The 20,301-nt window shown below is 39.3% G+C and overlaps 1 protein-coding gene across 3 annotated transcripts in view; it reads left to right on the forward strand.

The window, feature by feature from the left end:
• EDNRA (endothelin receptor type A) overlaps positions 1-17,436 on the forward strand; it is a 90,372-nt gene extending 72,936 nt beyond the window's left edge. For all 3 annotated transcript variants that reach the window (XM_069105482.1, XM_069105480.1, XM_069105481.1), the window contains exons 6-9: positions 5,787-5,939; positions 11,371-11,504; positions 12,151-12,259; positions 14,298-17,436. In XM_069105482.1, the coding sequence (XP_068961583.1) occupies positions 5,787-5,939; positions 11,371-11,504; positions 12,151-12,259; positions 14,298-14,438 (537 nt within the window). In that variant the 3' untranslated portion in view covers positions 14,439-17,436. The remainder of the gene's footprint in view (positions 1-5,786; positions 5,940-11,370; positions 11,505-12,150; positions 12,260-14,297) is intronic.
• Positions 17,437-20,301: the final 2,865 nt, after the last annotated feature.

Genomic DNA, 20,301 nt, shown 5'->3' on the forward strand with positions numbered 1-20,301 from the left:
ACCATAGTTTGCAGCATACATTTTAATTTACATGTAAGTACTTTAGAAAGGTATAAAACTATAAATTCTCAGGGATCAAGTCCTACCTTAGAGGGAAGGGAAAACATCATCGAGGAGCTACACTTTCAATAGGCTTAAAGGACCTCTAGAAATGACTGTAATGTAAAAACATCAATGAAACTTTTTTTTTTAATTTTGAAGACTTCTAAGTGAATGGAAATCAACCATCAGTAGATAGTGAGGAGAAGGGAGAGCTTTCCAGCTGCAGAGAGCAGTGTGAATAAAGAGACAGCAGCAGGATGATGCAGTGTACCTTCAGTGGAGCAGAATGGAGTCCAGTTTAGCTGGAGCATAGAATGGGTCATGGTGAGTAATAAATGTCTCAAAAGGTAGGATGACATAGGAGTTTTAAATTTATTCAAGAGGTGGTAGGGAGCTACTAAAGATTTTGGAGTATAAAAGTAACATAATAGAGTATAGCATCTCCAGCTGTTATAATCTAGTATTCAAATACCAAGATCCAAGATATCATAGAAATGAGAGAGCAAGTCTTCAATTTGGTAGCAGAAATTACTTGCTAAGGAGTGGCCATCAACCTGTAGTCCTACCACAATCAAGTGGAGTCCCAAGACTGATGAAATCTTGCAGGATGATAAGGTTATCCTAAACAGTTATGAGGGTCAGATTACAGTTCTCTACCATGCATACATATCTTTTTTTCATTCTCTTTTTTCCCCTTCTTCTTTCTCTTAGTTCTCCCCCCCTTAGATTGTATCTGCTGTTATGTGTTCAGTTCTGGGTATTTTAGGAATTTTAGTATTTTAGGAAGTATTTCAGTATTTTAGGAAGGACATGAATAATAAGTTGGAATGTGATGAGAGAACTATAACTATAATGGTGAGATCATGCCATATGAGCATCAGTTGAAGGAACTGGGGATTTTTATCCTTCAGAAAACCAGTGAAGAGCCTTTTAACTGTTTTCAAGTAATTAAAGATCCGGCATGTTGAAGAGTAAGCAGACTTTCTCTGTTTGACTCGAGTGGGCAAAAGTGATGTAAGTTGCTAGAAGAGAAATTGGGTTTGATATAAGGGAATTTCCCTTAGAACCTTCCCTACCACTAAATAGGATTCCTGAGGAGATAGTAGATCTCCATTCACTTAGAAATCTCCCAAAAAGATAAAAATTTAAAAATAAGGTTCCATTGATGCTTTTTGCTTGTACATCATAGTCATTTCTGCATAGTACTCCCTTCTTCCCATCCCCTCCCCACCCTTCCCAGACCTCTCTTGTAATTAAGAAAAACAGTTCAGAAAAACCAGCTGACACACAACTGTGTCATTTGGTCCACAAGCATTTATTAATCAACCGCTGTGTTCTAAGAGCCATGCTGAATCCTGGGGATAAAAAGGAAGGCAAAAAGCATGATCCTTGTCTTCGAGGAGCTCGATCATCAATAGATTAGACTGTAAGCTCTTTGCGGGCAGAGGTCATCTTTGGCCCCTTTGCGTGTCTGCTTCACTTAACACAGTGCCTGGCACATTGTAGGTGCTTGATAAATGTTTACTGATTGATTAGTGTATTGATGATTGACAAACCACTTGAGTATGTTTTAAAGGGGATTCTTGTTTAGGTCTGGGTTAGACTAGCTGGTCTCTGAGGTCCTTTCTAATTCTGCTCTCTCCTAATCTTTTTTCTCATCTCTTTCCTATACTCTCTTTTCACCTTCTTCCCTACCAACAAGTTAGGCCTGCCATTCTCTACCCTCATCCCACTCCCCACACTCCATTTATTTTAACCATGCTGGCAATATTCCGATAAAAAAAAAAGTTTCTGACCATTGTTCTGGAGACATGAAGTAACCTTTCCCATCCTAGAGCTAGTAAGCCTGCTCCCTAAAAGTCCTGAGGTCAACATCTGTAGCAGCAAGCACCCTAGCATACCCAGCGTGGCTGCTAGCATAGGGTCTTATATCTGCTTTTCTAAAATAAAGCAACTCAAAATTGGTTGACAATCTTACTTTAATCAATCAAACATATATCATTTACCTAGTTCAGGGGAAAAAGTCAGCACCCTGAACTTCAGAGAATACAAACAGAAGTTACAACAGGAAATAACACAATTCAGTAGACAGACTTCCAGCTGTCGATCATTACATCCATACCTAGTCAGTTACCAGACAGGGAAGCACCAACATCTGGGTTTTCAGAAGGGGCAAGGAAAGGGGCTCAACGGCTGCGCAGAGTCTCATCTGGCCAAATCATACAACTCTTCCCAAAGTGAGCCCCAAAGCAAAACCCTCACACCAGGGCCTTCTCCTGGGTCAGAGACCATCACAGCCCTCGTGACCCACTGTCCGGTCACAAAGTAACAAGGTATGGGCATTCCTGAAAAACAAGCCTCCTTCCATAGGCTCCAGGTGACCACATTCAGCCTATTAGGGGACAGAGTATATTTTCAAATCAGGGAAGGCTCTCAGAGTCACTTAAGCCTATCAAAGGGCCAAGGGGCAGGGAAGATCTTCAGATTCCCATTCCCATAACAACATCCAACTTTCCACATTTGACAACAGGACAGTGGGCACTGAGAAAATTACTATACACATAGCCTTCACATTTCTGGGAGGAGAGATAATATAATAAGGAGATATCTCTCTGATGTGAATTTTTTTATAGTTACAAAGATAAAACGATTGTGTGGAAGGAAAAAAGATATAATCAAAGAAATCCATGAATGAAAAAGATGGGCTAGTCACATGAAGAGCATAAGGCTCAGCTGATGGCTCCACTGGTTGTCACTCACTCCTCTGGTATCCTCATACTGTTGAGTGAACAAAAGGAGTGCCCTCAGCACACTGGGCAGATCTCCTATTATGCATTTACAGAAGATGTAGACTAGAATGGCATGGATACAAAATTGGAGAGACTATTAACATCAGTGAGATCATGGATACGTTGGAGTCCAAAGAAAAGGAGACCTTTTCTGTAATTTGTGTTCTGGAAGACATAGCTTAAACTTGGCAGAGATCCTGTGTAGCCTAAATACTCCACTTTGGCATTTCTTTTCTCCACCAGACTTTACCTTTGTGACAGAGAACACAACACCCTAGCATTCTTCCTTAAATGATCTTCTGTTTACTTCTTTACTCACTTTTATTGCTTAAGAGAATAGAAGTTTCTGGATCAGAGACCCATTTTTCATTTGGTTTTGAATAGACATCATGGGCTTAGCTTAGTGTCTTAACTATGTTGTGCAGAGAATAAGAGAGAGCTGAGACCTAGGTTCAAGTAAATTGAGGTGTGGATTTATTGATTAAGCGCGCAACTATCTGGAGTATACACTCAAATCAGGCAGCCCCGAAATGGAGTAAGTACACACAGTGCTTATAAAGGCTAAAACCACAAAAACCACAATTGGGCAGGGCAGCTAGCATAAGCAAAGACATACAGAAGCCAAGAATTGCCATTGGTTAGATCTATAGCTCAAGGCTAATTTGGGAAGATGGCACAAGGGTACAAGGGTGCAGCTTTTCCTGGAAGGGGGTCCCTTCCAGAACAGGGTGGAGGGGACAGGGTGGAGGAAACAGGATAGGGTCATGTTCTGGGTAAAGGGTGTGGGGACCCTGCTTGGTCAGCAGGAACAGAACAGCGTGGTCTCTTCTTAAGATAAACTTGTGCCATAACCTCAGTCCTACATCTTGGGTAATACCCAAGACTATGCCTTAAGCTATTTCAAGCTATTACAGGGTATAGGATAGAAACAAAGACAAATATATAAAGGAGCTTAATGATGGGCTTCAAATCGGGAGATGGGTGATTTGGGTTTGGGCACAACACCTATAGAAGGCACTCACCTAGTTCTTGCTCACAGAACCACAGGATCACAAAGTTGGAAGGAACCTTAGAAGTAATCAAGTCCAATCCCATTTTACAGGTGAAGAAACTGAGAGGTTGAAGTGACCTACCTGTGATCACCCAGGAGCTAATTGGTAGAGAGAGGATTAGAACCCAGGGCCTCTCACTCTTTCCATTGTATCACACTGTTGAATTGATGTCGAATGAAATACTTCCAAAGAAACATTTACATAAACAGCTCTAAATAAGATAATTTCTTTGTAATTTTGTATAATATTTTTATTACTCAGTAGCCATTAATAGAAATACTGCCCAGTGGACCTCTCATTGTTTGTATTATAATTAGAAATTACCTAAATTTTCACAGACTAGTCCCATCATTTATTACTGTGGGAACTGATGTGACAGTGTGGGGTATGTCCTTGCTAAATAAACAATCTGGAAGGAAATGATGGGAAAGAAGGGGTTTCTTTCCTTCTCAGATTAATCGTTTGGAGGCAGGAAGTCTTTAAGTATAGTATTTCAATCTTCATCTTCAATCAAAGTTTCCATTTTTAAAAAGAAATAGAACAATCCTTGGGTTAGCTAGCATGTCCACTTCCTAAACCCAGCAGGAAAGTTAAGCTCAGTGTTCCTTTAGAGATGGCATTTTCTTCAAATGACTTCCAGGTGGGTAAGCATTTAAAAAAATAGAGAAAAAAGTTATTGATGGCTCTAATTTTCCAGCAATGAGGTCACATAGCATGCATTCCAGGCAAGGGGTTAACTGCCTATGAAACCAAAGTACTCATATTGACCATTCATCAGCTTCACGTAGTCCATTAAGAACTCTTCAACCCAGGGGACGGAAGCAAACCAGCATCAATAAAATTTATGAGGAATTTGTTAAGTGCCTAGTCCAAGCTGGGTACTTGCTAGGACCTGGGAATACAAAGACCAAAACAAAACAGTCCCCGCCCATAAAGAGTTTGTGTTCTACTGTAATTGTGAATGAGTAAAGAAATAATCATTGACATTTATTTGATGTCTGAAAGTTTGTAAAGCACTTTACCTACATCATGTCATCTGAGCTTCACATTAGCCTTGTGAGGTAACTATCCCCATTTTAGAGATAAGAAAATCCAAAGCTTAGTGAAGTCAAATGATTTGCCAATAGTCACATAGTTAATAAGAGCCAGACTTAGGAAGCAAACCTAAGTCTTTCTGACTGCAAGTTCAGCACTTTATCTACTAAACCATACTGCCTCTTATCATAATAGCTGGCATTAGAGAGCACTTTAAGCACTTGCCCTATGCTACATAACATAGCTATGACTACATGTTTCAAAATACAAATTATTTTTTTTTTACCAAAGAGAAGTCTTTATCCAAAAGTATTCAATTGAAGCCAACTTTAAAAAAAATTTAAAGTATTTTCTTAAAAATCCATTATTTTATCCATGGGTACTACCACAATTGGTGTAAATTACAATCCCTTCGCATTTCTTGAATTTCTGTGGCTAAAAAAAATTGATCACTTGGTAGCTAATCTTCCAGGGCTGAGTTTCTGTGTACTTGGCAAGGCTGGTCCTTGGACAACTCCCATATTTTCTATCACTAGGACCTGCCAAAGCTTGCATTCCATTGAAAGAACTTTCAAGAATCCAGGGTCACCTCTACGGCATGATGGAACATTAGCATATGTGAAGTTTAAAATTCTACATTTTTTATGTGCTAGTAAAAGAGTAAGATAATTTTCTGAGTTTTCAACTTAAGAATTGACTTTCTGCTCCTTTGTCATCATCGAATTATTACAACCAGAGCAGGGGTACAAACTTTTCTCTATTTATAAGGATCTTGCTGCTGCAGCCTTTCCATTAGCATATTTCAGGGATACTTTGCACTTAATTTGCATGATTATTCTTCTCTTTTTTCCCCCTCTTCTATTTACAGTTTTACCGAGATGCAAAAGACTGGTGGCTCTTCGGTTTCTATTTCTGTGTACCGTTAGCATGTACTGCCATCTTTTATACCCTAATGACTTGTGAGATGCTTAACAGAAGAAATGGCAGTTTGAGAATTGCACTCAGCGAGCACCTTAAGCAGGTAATAATCATGGCAATGATTTGTATTCATACAGTACAGTGTAGTACATATGCCATCCCATTTGAGGTAAACAGAAAAGAGAACCAAAAGCTTGGCAGTAGATTTCCTTCTTGAGCAGGGTGCTTTGAAATACTTCATGGTCCAAATAAAATCATGGATGTAGTAAGCAGGTAGCCCTGTGATCTCAAAACTCAAACCACAAGAGAGTTTTTTTAGTAGAATGTCACATAATACAGTATAATTTAAGGAAAAGATGACCTACTCGTACAGCAAGAGAGAGAGAGATAACCAATGGACAGCCTGCATTGCTGTCTACACAATGTGAGGAAGATATTACACAGCTTCCCACCACATTAGATAGATCCCCTTTGGTGAATTTATAGTAGGATATGATAGCAGGTTCTTGCATAGTGCTTGCTGTTTTAAAAGTATTTTCACATATGGCATATCATTAGCATTGGACTTGCAGTTAGGACACTCCTGAGTCAGAATCCCAGTTCCAACATCTACTGTGACCCCAGAGCAAAGAGAGAGGCATCATAATGACAACACTGGATTCTGAGTTACAGAACGGATTCATGAGTAAGATCTGCTACTTGCTCCCCATGAGAATTTTGTCAGTGTACTTAACCTTTATGGTGGAGGGAGCTCATTTTCCTCATCTATAAAATGAGAGGTTTAGACTATGCATGACACTGGCCTCTTTGCTGTCTCATCTACTAGATGCTTCATTTCCCAACTCTGGGCATTTTCAGTGGCTGTCCCCCAACTATGGAATGTGTTTCCTCCTCATCACCTTCTGACTTCTCTGGCTTCCTTCAAGTCCCAACTAAAATCCCATCATCTACAGGAACCCTTTCCCAATTCCCTTTAAAAAAAATCCTAGTGTCTTCCCTCTATTAATTATTTCCTATTTGCCCTATACATGTAGCTTATTTGTATATATTTGTTTTCTTTTTGTCTCCTTCAATAGACTGTGAGCTGCTCAAGGGCAGGGCACTGTATTCTACCTTTCTTTGTATCTCCCATGCTCAGTACAGTGCCTTAATAAATAATTAATAATAAATAATAAATGCTCACTGGCTGATTAGCTCTAAATTTTTGATCCTAAGTTACAAATCATTTAAATCTCTGAGAACCTTCATTATAAATTGAAGATCATAATATTTACCTCCCACCTCCCTCGAAGGTTGCTATGAAGAAAGTGTTCTGTAAACCTTTAAGGCACTATTTTTTTATATATTTTTTGCTTTTGATTGAAACTCCCATTCCCAGTAAAGAAATTCCCTATACCAATGTTGTTTGGAAACTCTTTGGCATCTCATGGACTTAGAGAGTTGCCTGGGATACCTCAGTTTAAGAGATTAAGTGAATTGACATGAGTCATACAGTCAGTATATGTTCCACATCTGAAAGTTTACAAATGTGATTATTTTCTTGACACTGTATGGAAAACAATAGAGCATGATAGCTTTTCTTTTTCTAATTAACATACATTTTATTTTCTCTCCCAGTGAGGAGGGAGGAGATGTGAGAGAAACAAATCCTTTCTATGACATATGCATTTACCTCTCTCTCCATTTGGACAGCTAAGTGGTTTAGTGGATAAAGCACCCAGCCTGAAGTCAACAAGATTCCTCTTCCTGAGTTCAAATCAGACATTTACTGACTGTATGACCCTGGGCAAGTCACTTAACCCAGTTTGCTTCAGTTTCTTCATCTGTAAAATGAGCTGGAGAAAGAAACAGTAAACCACTCCAGTCTCTTTGCCAAGAGAATCCCAAGTGGCTAATAATACCTGAACAGTATTTTGCAGATGAGAAAACTGAAACTTGAAGTTAATGCCATACAGTGAGTAACTGGTAGAGCTGGAAAAATAATCCCATTTTGCAAATAAGAAAATTGATGTCCAGAGAGGTTCAGTGAATAATGCCTCCCACATTGTAGGTACTCTATAAATAATCTACATAACTGAACTGAATTGAATTGAGTGACTTGGTCACATAGCTGGTAAGTGATCTATTGCATTTTAATTCTAGAATCCAACTCTTAATCTCTTTTGATGTCTAGCAAATACTCTGTTATGCCACTGCCCACTCTTGACAAAAAAGCAGCACCAGCAAAAGCAAATAGGCCGCACATAGGACCTTCTTTCTGCAAGAGATACTTCTGTTCTGTTGTATCCTACCCTTCTACTTTTTCCATATTTCAGCTTGACTGGTAACTCTAGAAGATCAAATGAGCCCTGACTCAAACCCTCTTGTGTGGTTATACTAGTCATGTGGGTTTATTATAGGCTTCACACACCTAATACTAGGTGGTTAGGGGCAAGGCAGTGTCACACCTCCAATCCCCATTTCAATCAGTTTTCTCTTGATGTTGGTTAATCCCACTTGCAGATAGACTGTATTTTACATGGCTAGCTCAACTTCTAAATGTACTCACTCTTAGAAAATAAACACAATGTGTCCACTCAGTTAATAGCCAAAGGAAAATCACAACCTGTGATTTTCCTAATCCGGTATAGACTTTGAAGTGCCCAGACCTTCAAAGCCAGTCCAATCCACACTGGCTCCTCTGCTTCATAAAGTAGCCTTTTACCTAATATTTCAAATGGTTGCTAATTCTGGGCCTTAGTTTCCTTATCCATGATGAACTTTCCTTATCTTGTTACCTATGATAACTTTCCTTATCCAAATTGAACCATTAAACTGGGTGATCTCTGAGGGCCCTTCTAGCCACAGATATGTGGGACTCTTCCTTCAAGCACACCCTATTGCTTAAATCTCCCTGTTACGGTTAGAGTCCTCCCGCATCTCCAACTTTCTTTCAGACATCTCAAGCCAGATATCCACTCAACAAGCATTATCGTTCCCCTTAACACTTCCCTGCCTTTTACCTTCCCTGTTATTGTAGAGGGTAACCCCTAGGACTGTCCTGTCCGTGCCTCAGGCTCACCATGGAGTTATCTTCAACGCCTCACTCTCTAACCCCTCCCATAGCCAATCTGTTGCCAAGGTCTATCAATTTCACCTTTGTAATGGCTCTCAAATATGCTCCCTTCTCTCCTTTGATACTGCCACCACTGCAGTACAGACCCTCATCACCTCAATCCTGGACTGCCTGCCTCAAATCTCTACCCACTCCAACCCATCCTCCATTCAGCAATCAAAGTGATTTTCCAAAGTGCAAGTCCAACCATGTCACACCCTTACTCAATAAACTACAGTGGTAACCTATTGCCTCCAGAATCAAATTCAAAAGCCTGTCTGACATTCAAAGCCTTTCATAATCTAACCCATTTTTCCAGTTTTCTTACAATTACTCACCTATATGTACTCTTTTATCCAGTGACACTGGCCTCCTGGATGTTCCATGAACAAAACTATCCACGTCATGGCTCAAAGAATTTTCTCTATCTATATCCCACGCCTGGAATGTTCTCCCTCCTCATCTCTACCTACTGGGTTTTTTGGCTATCTTCAAATCCCAACTTAAAACTCATCTTCTAGGGGCGGCCAGGTAGCACAGAGAGTAAGAGCACCGGCTCCAGTGTCGGGATGACCTGGGGATCGAATCCGGGCTCAGACACTTGGCACCCACCCAGAAACACCTGGCCATGTAACCTTGAGCAAGTTACTTAACCCCAGTTGCTTAGGGGTGGCCAGGTGGCTCAGCAAGTAAGAGCACCAGCTCCAGTGTTGGGATGACCTGGGGATCAAATCCGGTCTCAGATACTTAGCACCACACCCAGAAATAACTGGCCGTGTAACCTTGAACAAGTTACTTAACCCCAATTGCTTTAAAAAAAAAAAACCTCATCTTCTTCAGGAAGGCTTTCTCAGCCCCTCTTAATTCTAGTGCCTTCCCTTTCTTATTTCCTTTTTATGAGACAGAGAGAAAAAGAGAGGGGGGGAGAGAGAGAAAGGGAGGGAAGAGAGGGAATGAGGAAGGGGAGGAGAGAGAGAGAGAGGGAGAGAGACAGAGAGAGAGAGGGAGGGAGGGACAGAGACAGACAGGGATAAAGAGAGAGAGAGAGAGGGAGAGAGAGAGAGAGAGAGAGAGAGAGAGAGAGCACTTGTTTTATACATATTTGTTTGCATATTGTCTCCCACATGAGATTGTAAGCTCCTTGAAGGTAGGGACTGTCTTTTCCCTCTTTCTGTATCCCCAGCCCTTGGCTAAGGAACCTAGGACAATGCCTGGCACATAGTAAGTATTTAACAAATGTTTATTGACTGATTGACAATAATAATAATAATAACTGACATTTATGTGGCATTGTAAAATTTGCAAGACACTTTACAGTCATCATATCATTTGAGGCTCACAATAACCCAGGGAGGTAGGTACTTCTATCCCCATTTTGCAGATGATTTTCTTGCCCACACTCACTTTTATGAATCTACGTCCTTTCTGACTCCAAGCCCAGTGTTCTATCCACTATGTGTCTCTGATTACATAGAATTATTAGATCCTTGATTTAGAACTAAGAGACCTTGGGAGGCATCTAGTCCAATGTCCTTATTTTACAAATTAGGAACCTGACGGCCGGTAAAGCTAAGTAACTTTCTTGACTCAGGTCACCCAGAATAGGCCAATGTCCATTGACTCAAAACCCAGCATTCTGTCTACTGCATAGTGCTGCCTAATATCAGTCATGACCAAAAGAGCTTTAATTGCTGGTTTTCAGAATGTGGTATCAGGAGAGGAGGTAACCCTTACTTCTTCCCCCACTATGCATGATATGTTTGGGTGATTAACATTTCTTTGTATATAGCTGCTACCCTGGGTTGTTTAGAGCCCCTTGCCAGAAGATAAAATGGTGTTTTTGCCCAGCATACCAACCCCAGCCAGAGCTTTCACTTTCTGCTGTTGTTATCTCCCCCAAGCCCTCTTCACCTCTTGTCCTTTTCCACTTCATTGCTAGAAGGTGCCCCCTCCCAAAAAAAAAAAAAACACACACATTATGATATCGCCAATGAAAAGTTCCTTAAAAGGAAGCTAAATGCTAAGTAAATGCAAAATTAGTCATGGTTACAGAGAACAGATAGTGAAAATATATACCTTCTTATTGGCTGAGAGTCAGGGGAAGCAGAATATTGAATGCATCAGCAGACAAAGTCTCTGCTTCAGGCATTTTTGCTTAACTATTTTTCTTTGTCACAAGGTGAGGAGGGTAGAAGGCAGGAGTTTTTAATTCTGGCCATTAGCAAAGCAAGGAAGGAATGACTGTGACATTAAAAAAACTTTAATTTTTTTCTTAAAGTAGCAAAATGTTCATCTAAAATATTGACTGACATTTAGATTCTTTACAAGGTTTCTGGAAGACTATTTATCTGGCCCTTTGCAGGGACAAGTCTTTCTTTCACAGCTACAGTCACTTTGAAGTATGATTCATTTTTCTTTTGTACTTTTTTTTCCTCTTTAGCGCCGTGAAGTGGCAAAAACAGTCTTCTGTTTGGTTGTGATTTTTGCTCTTTGCTGGTTTCCTCTTCATCTGAGCCGAATTCTGAAGAAGACTGTGTACAATGAGAGGGACATGAACCGGTGTGAGCTGCTTAGGTATTGTGCCAGCCATTTACCTACTTCCACATTCAAAATAAGCAAAATGAAGTTTGGACAGACTAACTTCCCTAGAAGGAAATTAGAGCTTCCCCTAATGCACTTTGGACTCTATTCCGCACACCTTAATGGTCCCTTTGGGTCTCTATTCTCTTCAAGCTTGAAAAAAAAAAACCACAAGTAAACCTACTGTTTAGCTGCCATCCCTTTGGAGGTGAATAAAAGAATCATAACTTTAAAGGTATAAGGGACTTTGGCAGTCATCTTGTCATCCAATTCTCTGACTTTGTAGATGAAGAAACTGAATATAGAGAGGTTAAGTATTTTGTTCATGGTCAAACAGGTAACTGATAGAGTTGGAATTAAAGCCCAGATCCCTGATCACAAATCTGGTCTCTTTCCACTACAACATGCAAAAAGATGAAAAAGGTAATTTCTTCCTTCCATGTCTACAGCCTTCCTGCTACTGTGTTTAAGGGCGTCCCAGCAGCTTTTGCAGCAAAAAAAAAAAAAATAGCATATAGAAAAGATTCAATGAAAATGGCTTCTGGGCAGGAAGAATGCTTACTTCAGGGATATGTTCTAGTTAGCATGTGAAAAAATAATGTATGTTCTAACTACTCTACTTTATTTTCTTTTGCTCTAGTTTCTTATTGCTTATGGATTACATCAGCATTAATTTGGCAACTATGAATTCATGTATAAACCCGATAGCACTATATTTTGTCAGCAAAAAGTTTAAAAACTGTTTCCAGGTAAGAGCTCTTTAGGAGGTGATTTTAAGAAAAATGAAAGATGGGTAATAATAGATGGCATTATGTATCCCACTATTATTATTGCTTTTATTGTTGATATTAATAATAATAGCTAACAAATAATGCTTTATGGTTTGAAAAGCGCTTTACAATATTATCTCATTTTATCCTCACAACAACCCTGGGAGGTAGGTGCTATTATTACTTCCATTTTACAGATGAGGAAACTGAAGAAGACAGAGATTAGTGATTTATCCAGGGTCATATAGCTATTAATAGCTCTCTGAGGCAGGATTGGAACTCAGGTCTTCCTGACTTCAGATTCAGTGCTGTAACCAAAGCCTAACTGCCCAGAGAATGGGAAATAAATAGCAGACCTTTGCCAATATTACCCTTAAAAGTAACTATCACTTTTACCAGATAGAAGAATTGTAAAGAAATTAGATGAGACAATATTTAATGTATAAAACATCTATTAAGCATCTGTGTGCCCAGGCATTGTGCTAAGCCCTTAACAGACAAAAATGGAATAGTCGCTGTTCTTCATGAGCTTATATTCTACTAGAAATGAGATGATAGAGGGAAAATATAATATGTATGCAAATAAGAAAAATAAATAAATACAAATAAGTATATAAGTAAAATAAGTAAATGATATAAAAAAGACAAACCATAGACAATGTAATCCAAAGTAAATTCAAGAAGAAAAGAACTAATAACTGGTTAAATCAAGAGAAAGTCTTTTTGTAAGAGGTGATACCTGAATTGTGCTTTGAAGGTTTCTCCAAGGCAGAAGTGAGGAGGGAGTGCATTCCAGACAGAGTACACATGCTAGACACAGACATGGAGGCAAAAAAGTTTCAAATAGATAGCAGAGCACCTATAGAGCCAGAAACTAGAAAGTTAACTCCTATCTGATTTGCAGATAATCTTAATTAATTTATAATGGTTTTAGTATGAAAACATGGTAATTAACATAACAGTCCATAATCTGGAATTTTACTTGTTGCTCCATCGGCTGCATCTTTGGGGTTGATGCTCAAATTGTTAAATATTTATAATAATCATAAAACTGTCCATTAACCAGGAACATTAATGGCTAGACAAATGCTAATTAATTAATCCTGGGGAGACAGGGAGGCGGAGGACAGCCCACTTTGTTGATCTGTTGATCTAAGAGCCATTTTATTCTTCTAAAACACTGTAAATGTTTTATTCACATGCATATTCTCCTGAATCCCCAATGATTCTGCCCAACCTCCTGGTAGATCCCTCCCTTGTAGCCAAATACTACAACAGCTGTTGTTTGGTCATTTCAGTCTTGTTCGATTCTTTGTGACCCCATTTGGGGTTTTCTTGGCAAAGATACTGGAGTGGTTTGCCATTTCCTTCTTCAGCTCATTTTACAGATAAGGAAACTGAGGCAAAAAGGGTTAAGCTACCTTCCCAGATTTCTGGCTGAGGCCAGATTTGAACTCAAGAAGATGAGTCTTCCTGACTCCAGGCCTAGCATGCTATCCATTGCACCACCTCACTGCCCCTAAAATTCTATAATAGGCAAAACAGACACAATGATGGTGCCTGACAGTATGTTCCTCACCCCATGACTGGTTCACTTGTCTCTCTTCAGAGAGGAGGGAGGTAATGATCCACTGACATTATAAGCCACTGCCACATTGCTTAGAGTTCAGCTATTTTTCTGTTTTGTTTTCAAGATTACTTTAAAGAGCAAACAGAGCTGAGCTGGTAACCTCACTTGCCCAAAGAAGTAGGGCATACTTCGTGACTATTTGCTCAGCCTTCTCTCATTAAACTACATGGTCTTCCTTTGTTCTTTGCAGAGTGGAAAGAATTAATCAGGAGAGACACGGTAACTGTTGACACTGGAAGGGACAGTTTTTTAATTTTATTGCTATTAAATATGTATTGAATTTTTAAGGGTTAAACTCATGTTATTCTAGTTTATTATAGCTTATTGAGTCTTTAGGGGAACTAATTGATAGAATTACATTTTTTTCAATCCTTTTCTCTTTTCCAGTCATGCCTCTGCTGTTGCTGCTACCAGTCTAAAAGCCTCATGACCTCAGTACCTATGAATGGAACAAGCATTCAATGGAAAACCCACGAACAAAACCACCACAACACAGACAGGAGCAGCCACAAGGACAGCATAAACTGATTCCCAGAACACCAGCAATGCCTCAAGCCTTAGGAAAAAAGAAAGACTGATCCCCACAGATGTTTTTCCAGGAAGCTTACCAATTTTCTCATTCTTCCCTACCCCTTCCCCTGAAAAATGCACTTGGGAATTGCCATCAAGTAACCTGGTTATGTCTTTTAAGTCCTGTGAAGCTCACTGCTTTCAGCTGACTTGACATTTTTCGGAGATGACATTCAGCAGTTTTAGGGGAAAACCTGGAAAGAACACTTAGAGTTCTTAGCCCCTGGGGACACATCTGCTGCTTTTGCAGGAAGTGATAGTTTCCCCCCATGTGACTGGCATACAGTGCACCTTCTGGCTGAGGTCTGCTGAGAAGTGGCTCCATGAAGTGCTGGTGAGGTCCACGGGAAAAAGGACTGTGGACAATATCATGCATCTCCAGCCTCTTGAGTGTTAAATTTTGTTTTCCTTATAAAACACAATATGGGTTTAAACCACCTTTGTTTTAAATGTCAGTCCATACCAGTATTCTTTTTTTTTTTAATTACATATCTTAGTAGCATAGTTGCAATCATTTGCTCTTACTCTACACACATTTGCAAAGAAAGCAGTAGATTTAGTGAGTGGTCAGAGAAAGTAAGGTTTCTCTAAGCAATGATGAATCTATAAAAATGTATGTCTTAAAAGCAGCTTAAATTGAGGTACTTAAAACTCAAACTGAAAGCACCAGAAGGTACGATGATGTGTTATTAACAACAATTGACATTTACTTAGTGCTTTGGATTTGCAAAGTACTTTATGAATGCTACTACATTTGAGCTCCAGAATAGCCCTAGCCTACTACAGATAGAATGGTCCTCATTTTATAGATGAGGAAATGGAGGCTCAGAGAGAAGTGACTTGCTCAGGATTAAAGAGCTAGGAAATATCAGAGGTAGGCTTTGAACCCAGGTATTCCTGCCTCTCAATCTAGTGTTCTATCAGGCTGTAACTCTAAGGATTAGTCTAAGAACTTTTAAAGAAATCTCTTAGGGAAATTTTTTAAGGGTACTTTCTAAGCTAAAGGGCGTACTGAAACTCATAATAAATTCCCAAATCACATTTCAATTCCATAGGCATTTACTAAATGCTGGAGTTACTTTGGGATTCAGTAGTCATTTTCCTCAAGCCTATTCCTGTCTTTGGGGGTTTCTATTCCTCCTACAAAATGAAGAGAATGTACTAAGAAGTAAAAGATGAAGCACTTAAACTATTTCTGAAATTTTCAGTAACTGTCACTGACTTAAGAGGAAATGTAAGGAAATTTGGAATTCAAAGTCTAAGCAAAGTATCCCATTTTCCTTGGAGGGTTTTGTTTTGTTTTGATTTTAAAGCCTTAGTAACCCAAACTCTAGCAGCTCTTCTTTTTCTACATCTAGATTTATACTTTGACTTTCAGTGATTCTCAAAAACAGTTAAGTGATGGCACCAGTTCTTAGCTACTGAATGTTCCATGCCCATCCTTAGACATGGAACATTAGACATGCTATGCATCAGTGCCTCTTCTCTCTGCTACAGAAGACTGCTAGGAGATTCATGGGGTTTGCCATGCCAAGTTGAAATGTAGTCATCCTAAATGCCAACCTGGACTTCATTTCCCAGGTCCAAAACGCAAGCCTTATTCCCATTAACCTGCTCACAAGGTCACCATTTCAAAGTGCCTCCAGTGATTTATCCTGGGCAGCTTCCCAGATGTTTACAGTCTGTGCACAGCAGAGAGCCTTCAAATGTACATAGAAATGCAATTTGTAAATTTCTTTGTGGATTTTTCTTTGAGACTTAATGTCCACGATGTGTCTTTGTGTACATACATATGTGTGCATATAATATATGCAGTTGTGTACCAAACCAAAACCTGATAGTATTGTTCAAGAGGAGTGCCCCCTAGTGGACCCTAACAACACCTGAGGAGACATTTAACCTGGATGATTAATTCAACATCAGAAGCCTCTTTGTTCCCAAAGCTAGTGACCAGGCTTGTCATTCAAAAGGGGAGGTCCAATATGCTGAACAAATGACTACTGGGATAGATGAGACCAAGGCAACAAGATGATGATATGATTTCTTTTTTTTCTAATTTTTTTTTGATGAAGTAACACTCTTGCACTACAGTGATGGGAATGCATTAACTTATAATGCCCTGCTGCCACCCTCACTCTGTCCAGTGCTGAGAGGCAGCTATGTATAATGGATAGAGGGGAAGCCTTGGGGTAAGGAAAGCCTGGGTTCAGAACTATCTCTAGCATATCATGGGTGAGTGACCAAGTCACTTTTCCTCTCAGTGTTCAGGAAGTTCCCTGTAACTATATATTAGAGACTAATTGATACAATTTGCAACAGTAGAGGGAGTTTCCATACAGAGATTTCCCTGTCCTGATGAGGTCATCTGGACCAGAAAAAAAAATGGACAATACATTCCTGAGGATGTCAAGTAGTGCTAGAAGACAGTGCCAGGAATCCTGCTTTGCTGACACAGAGCTAAACTTATTTATGGCACTGCATTTAGAAACAATCCCAGACCACACCCCAGCTAAAAACTTCCCCCTAGGTTCTGCCATTGAAACTGAGAAGCTACAAAACTCTGCTTATTCAAGTGTTACCCTATCACATTCCCTTCATTTATTGGTACAGCACATGAAATGACATACGCCTATAACATAAGCTATAGTATTACAAGAATTTTGTTTAAATAATCATAATTGTAAAAAATACATGGTTTCTTGCATATTGATGAAATGTATTTTATAAATCCAGAACATTATGCATTTCTGGCATCAAATAGTAACCACCTGAGCTTTAATATGTGGGTTGTCAAAAAGCTTAGTAGAAGATAATTATGCTTTTGAGGAGGCTAATTTCCACAGTATTTATCATATCTGTACAGCAAGGTGACTCCCTATAGAAATGAGCCAGATGCCAAGGTCCCATAATGTAAGTGGCCCAGAAGTGTAAAATAAATCAGATATTCCTACAAGTATTGCTGGTATTTTGATGATTATTCCTACTTTGTTCTCCATAGGAAAAAATCCTAGCTTCTATTCTCTCTCCTCACTAATCATTTTTACATACACATGGCTGCTAAAATCATCTTCCTAAAACACAAGTTTTGTCACTCCTCTACTGTACAAGCTTCAGTAACTCCCTATTGCTTCTAGGCAAGAAAAACAAACTCCTCAGCTTGGTCACTTAAAACCTCTCATGGTCTGGCTATAGATCCACCTTTGTAGGTTTCCTTCCCACAATACTCCCCTCTGCACTCTATGCTCCAGACAAAGTGGCTTACTTGGTGTTTCCCAAATCAGAATCCCACCTCCTGCCTCTGACTTTGCCATTCTAGCAAGAGTGATGATGTTCTACAAGTTGAGTCAGCCAAAGAAAATCCAACCCAAGAAGAACGAGGAAGTCAAAGATGGGGTTCCTAATGAGGGAGGACCAGAGAATGAGTGGAAAGTGAAGCCAAGGAGTCAAGGCACAGAATCAGTCACATCAGGAATTAGAACAAGGCTCCATCATTGTTAGTAGCACCTTTTCCAAGTTCTGTGATCTGCCAGTGGTTCTCTGGTGAAATCAACCCTATTCATCTTACAGTGTTTCTGTTGATTCACTGTCTTTGTCTCTCCGGTGCCTGGCACATAGTAGGGGCTTAACAAATACTTGTTGACTGGTCTATGATCTTTTTTTTAGAAAATTACTCCTTTGTCTTGAATGCAACAGAGTTATATACTAAATTATATTTCCTGCCTCCAGCTCAACAAACAGAAAAGGATGAATACAAATTCCTTAAACTGACATTTAAGCACCTTCCATGTGCAAAGCTCTGTGCTAGGTAATAATGATATACAAAGATAAAAAATGACCCCCTACCTGCCCTTGGGGAACTTACATTCTACTGTTCAAGCATAGGACTTGCCTTTTGATTTCATTGACATAGGAAACTGTTGGATGAGGAAAGTGCCTCCACCAGTGCAGGTTAGCAGTTTCTCCAGAAGTTCTAGTTACAGAGAGCACTGAGAGATTGTGACATGCCCATGGTCAGAGTCAGATGCAGAAATTCAACCCAAGATTTCCTGACTCCAAAACTGGTTCTTTGGCCACTATGCCTATATTTGACAGAAATGCAAATGATATCACTTCAATGTCATCTAATTGGTATGGACACAGATTGCAACCCATCCTTTCATTTCATTTCAATTTGATAATCATTTTTTACTTTAAGCAAGACACTTAAGCTAAGTGCTAAAAATGCAAAGACAAGAGTGAAAACCAGTCCCTGACCTAAAGGCGTTTATATGCTACAAAGGGTATAATATGTAACTGGATAAGTAAACATGAGATCATTTTAAGAGGTATAGAACACTTGAAACAAGAGAGGATCAAGAAAGACTTCTCATAGAAGTGGCACCTGAGCTGAGCCCCAAAGAAAACTAAGGATTTTAAGAGATGGAAGTGAGGAGGGAGTGCATTCCAAGTTCTCCATCTCCTGATTCTGGGGCTTTGTACTGGCTGTGCCCTATGCTTCACCTCTTCTACTGAGATTTCCTTGTTTCTTTCAAAACCAACTAAAGTGAAATCTCCTTACATGAAGCCCTTTACTCTTCTCTCCCCCATTAAATGTGATTTTGTATAAACTTATAAACGTAGATGATGTTTGCTTTGGTAGAACTATAAGCTCGAGGACAGGGAGTGTTTCAGTCTTGTCATTTCCCAGAACCTAGCACAGGACCTAGTACACTGTAGATGTTTACTAAGTGTTTACTAATTGATTAAAGCATAGAGTATTAAGTCAATTTGTGCTGAAGTGGTCAGGAAAGGTTCCCAAGAAGAAACATCACATCAGATCCCAGATGTGATTATTCTGGTAGCCCACGTAAACATCCCCTCTCTGTGGACAATGAGGGATAACTCCAAAGGTTTTAAAGTAAAATTACTGTAGAACATTAAATTTACCTTAATAGTGACTTCTAAGCTGAAGAAATAAAATAAGTTATGTCAAAACAAAATCAGAATGCCAAGTAACATTCAGACTTTTAGAGGACAATTGCTTGCATGAGTCCACTTAGCTTGTCCAAAGCTGAACTCATCATCTTCCTGTCAAAATCTGCCATTCCTCCTAACTTCCCCTTATCTTTTGAAGCCACTACCATTCTTCCAAAGTATGCAGCCTTGGAATCATCCCTAATTCCTCTTCCTTTATCACTACCCATATCCGGTTAGATACCACCTCTTGTCAATTCTATCTTTACAATGTACTATCCATACATCTAAAACATAATTTCTTCCTTGCTCTTCTTATTTATGATCTGACTTTTCATATCTATGTCATGTATTCACTTAGAGTTTATCTTGGAATATAAGGTAAGGTGCTGGTCTAGACCTAATTTCTGCCAGACCACCATCCAGTTATTCCAGCACTTTTTGTCAACTAGTGAGACATTCCTCCAGGAACAGGAGGTTTATCAACACTGGGTCACTATGTTTGTTTGCTTCTATATGTTGTAGACCTAGTCTGTTTCATTGATCAACCTCTCTTTCTTAACCAAATATAGTCAGTACCAAATATAGTTTGAGATTTGACATTGATAGACACCCTTCCTTCCCAATTTTCTTCATTATTACCCTGGAGATTCTTGACCTTTTTTAGTATAATTTTCATTATTTTTTCTAGCTCTGTTCAGATCTAAAAGGACTACATAGGGGTCTCCCACTATTGTAGTTCTACTGTATATTTCTCCTTCCAATTTGATTACCTTTTTCTCTTAAGTATTTAGATGCCATATTGTGGAATGCTTCTATATTAAGTATTGATATTGATTCATTCCCAACAGGGCCTTTCAGTGTAATG

This window comes from Petaurus breviceps, unplaced genomic scaffold (genome assembly GCF_028583685.1).
Source record: "Petaurus breviceps papuanus isolate PSGF00001 unplaced genomic scaffold, PetGlider_PUasm1.0 76, whole genome shotgun sequence".
In the NCBI taxonomy this organism is placed as follows: Eukaryota; Metazoa; Chordata; class Mammalia; order Diprotodontia; family Petauridae; genus Petaurus; species Petaurus breviceps.